Source organism: Dromaius novaehollandiae, chromosome 9 (assembly GCF_036370855.1).
Source record: "Dromaius novaehollandiae isolate bDroNov1 chromosome 9, bDroNov1.hap1, whole genome shotgun sequence".
NCBI lineage: Eukaryota > Metazoa > Chordata > Aves > Casuariiformes > Dromaiidae > Dromaius > Dromaius novaehollandiae.
The window spans coordinates 16,106,497-16,109,409 of NC_088106.1; the positions used below are offsets into that span (position 1 = coordinate 16,106,497).

At 69.4% G+C, this 2,913-nt stretch overlaps 1 protein-coding gene across 1 annotated transcript; it reads left to right on the forward strand.

Moving 5' to 3' along the window:
• FAM43A (family with sequence similarity 43 member A) lies at window positions 1–1,363 on the forward strand. The gene has a single exon (XM_026097505.2). The coding sequence runs from the start codon at window positions 126–128 to the stop codon at window positions 1,212–1,214; it is 1,089 nt and encodes a 362-aa protein (XP_025953290.1). The 5' UTR covers window positions 1–125; the 3' UTR covers window positions 1,215–1,363.
• The last annotated feature ends 1,550 nt before the right edge of the window (window positions 1,364–2,913 follow it).

The following is a 2,913-nucleotide window of genomic DNA, read 5'->3' on the forward strand; positions in this document are numbered from 1 at the left end:
GCCCGCCGCCCGCAAGGATGTGAGGCGGGCGGCCGCGCAGCCGCCGCCGCCGTGGCATGCGCCCCGCGGCCCGCAGCCGTGCCCGTGCCCGTCCCCGTGGCGCCTAGCCGCGGCCCCGCGGGGCGATGCTGCCCTGGAAGCGGAGCAAGTTCGAGCTGATCGCGGGCGAGGCGCGGCGGCAGAGCAAGCCCAAGGGCTACGCGCTGAGCGCGCACTACTCGGCGCTCACCTCGCTGGCCCGCGCCTGCCCCGAGAGCGCCCTGCACCGCGTAGGCAGCATGTTCCGCTCCAAGCGGAGGAAGTTCCGCGTGACCAGCGAGGACCCCACGTACACCGTGCTCTACCTGGGCAACGCCACCACCATCCAGTCCAAGGGCGAGGGCTGCACCGACCTGGCCGTCTGCAAGATCTGGAGCAAGAGCGAGGCGGGCCGGCAGGGCACCAAGATGAAGCTGACCATCAGCGCGCAGGGCATCCGCATGGCCCACGCCGAGGACAAGGGGCTGCGCCGGCCCGGCCACCTCTACCTGCTGCACCGCGTCACCTACTGCGTGGCCGACCCGCGCCTGCCGCGCGTCTTCGCCTGGATCTACCGCCACGAGCTGAAGCACAAGGCGGTGATGCTGCGCTGCCACGCCGTGCTCGTCTCCAAGCCCGAGAAGGCGAAGGCCATGGCCCTGCTGCTCTACCAGACCTCGGCCACGGCGCTGGCCGAGTTCCGCCGGCTGAAGAAGCGGGACGACGCGCGGCACCAGCAGCAGCAGCTGGTGGGCGAGCAGAGCATCCCGCTGGTGCCGCTGCGGAAGCTGCTCAACGGGCAGTGCTGCTACAAGCCGCCGGTGGAGCGGAGCCGCAGCGCGCCCAAGCTGGGCTCCATCACCGAGGACCTGCTGGGCGAGGAGCAGGAGGAGCGGGCCATGCTCTGCGACTGCGAGGACATCCTGGAGGCGCTGGGCGAGCCCGAGGGCGAGCTGCTGCGCGCCGGCGCCGGCCGCGGCGAGGGCCCGGAGCTGGGCCAGCTCCTCCGCGACCTGGGCGAGCTCAGCCTCGGCAACGACCTGCGCTCGCTGCGCGCCGACCTCCGCGTCCGCCGGCTGCTCTCCGGCGAGAGCACGGGCAGCGAGTCCTCCCTCGAGAGCAACGGGCAGGACGGCGGCGCCCCGCCGTGCAACGGCGCCGAGCAGCCGCCCCCCGGCGACCCCGAGACCGGCTGAGCGCGCGGCCCCGCCGCCGGCGCTCCGGCCCCGCCAAGCCTGCGCGGCCCCGCCGGCAGCGCCCTGGCCCCCGCCGGGGGTGCGCTGCCGCTCCGGGAGCGCTCCGGTTCCCTCCGGTCCCGCCGGCGGTGCGCGGTCCCACCGGGGGTGCACGGACCTGCCGGGAGCGCTCCGGGTCCCTCCGGTCCCGCCGGCAGCGCACGGTCCCCTCTGGTCCTGCCGAGGTTGCGCGGTGCCGCCGGGGGTGCGCGGTCCCCTCCGGTCCCGCCGGGGGTGCACGGCCGCTCCGGGAGCGCTCCGGGTCCCCTCCGGTCCCGCCGGGGCTGCACGGTCCCCGCCGGTGCGCCCTGGTCCCTCCGGGAGCGCCGCGGCCCCCCTGGCCCCGCCAGGACTGCGCGGCCCCCCCCCCAGCTGCGCCGCGGCCCCCCTCCCAGCTGCGCCGCGGCCCCCCCCCGCCCCGGTCCCTCCGGGGCTCCGGTCCCCCGCGGCCCGCAGCAGAGCCGCGCCGCTGGCGGGGCCGGTGGCAGCGGGGCCGCGGCCGGGAGGCGGCTGCGGGCTGTTTACCTCCGGCTCAGCCCTTGAAGATCTGCCAAATTCCTGGAATAGCTTTCCCGGGGGGGGGGGGGGGGGGGGGGGAGGTGTTGCGCCTTGTTTACAATTAGAAAATTCACACCGGAGAGGGGGGCCCCACCGTTTTCTACATTAAAGTCACTCCATCGTTCTGTCGTGTCCGAGAGGTTTGCACTGTCGTGATTTTTTTATTATTATTATTATTTTTAATTTAGACCCTTTTTTGGGCCCCGGTCCTGTCCCCGGTCTCGATGCTCTAGATCTTTTGCTGTGCAAAAGACGACTCTACCTGTGGCTGTTCACCTGTACATAGGGAAATGTATGCAAATACATTTGTTATTTTTAAGAACACCACCATTGCGATCTCCTCTGTTTGCACATATGTGAAAAAAAAATAAAGATGACAATAATTTAAAAGAGCTGGGGTCGCTGTGGTGGTTTGGCTTCTGTGCGTATTGCTGTAGAGAAGGGGCGAGGGACCCCTGCGGGGGTGCTGCAGCGAGCCGCGGGGCAGGAGGGCCCTTGCCAGCACCAAACACGATTCCTGGGCCGGGCGAAAACCCGACGCAGTGGCGAAACGCGCCGGGCGCTTCAGGTCTCTCGCAGCCACGAGGTTGCCTGTCCATGTCCCGGATGACAGGGACGTGCCTGATGCCTCGCATCTGCTCTGCCGTGGCTGCGTTGGAGGCCTGGGGAAGGCTGTAAGCGTGCGGGTGCTTTGGGGCTCCCCTGCAGCCTCCCCCAAGGCAGCCCCCAAGCCGCAGCAGCGGGGACGGGGCTGCACAGCCCTCGCTGCGGCCATGGCCGGTCCCGCACCGCCTCCCCTGCCGGCCTGAGACAATTTCATAACGCCGCCCGGGGAGTCAGGGAAGTTGCTTAGCCACACGGCTGCCGCGTTATTTTTAGCTCTAAATCTGTTGGTAAGTGGCAAGCTCCCCGGGCAGCAGAGATGTTCCGGTTTCATTCGTCCCCGCGCAGAGGTATCAATTAGGAGATAATTAAGGCAGCATTTCTGATGGCCGCGTGTTTTCCGCGGTGACTGCGCTGCCGTCAGCTGAGCCACAGGAGCGCCGGCAAATAGGCCCGGCCACTCCTGTGTCCCCAGACTGCTGGGACCAGTGCATGCTCC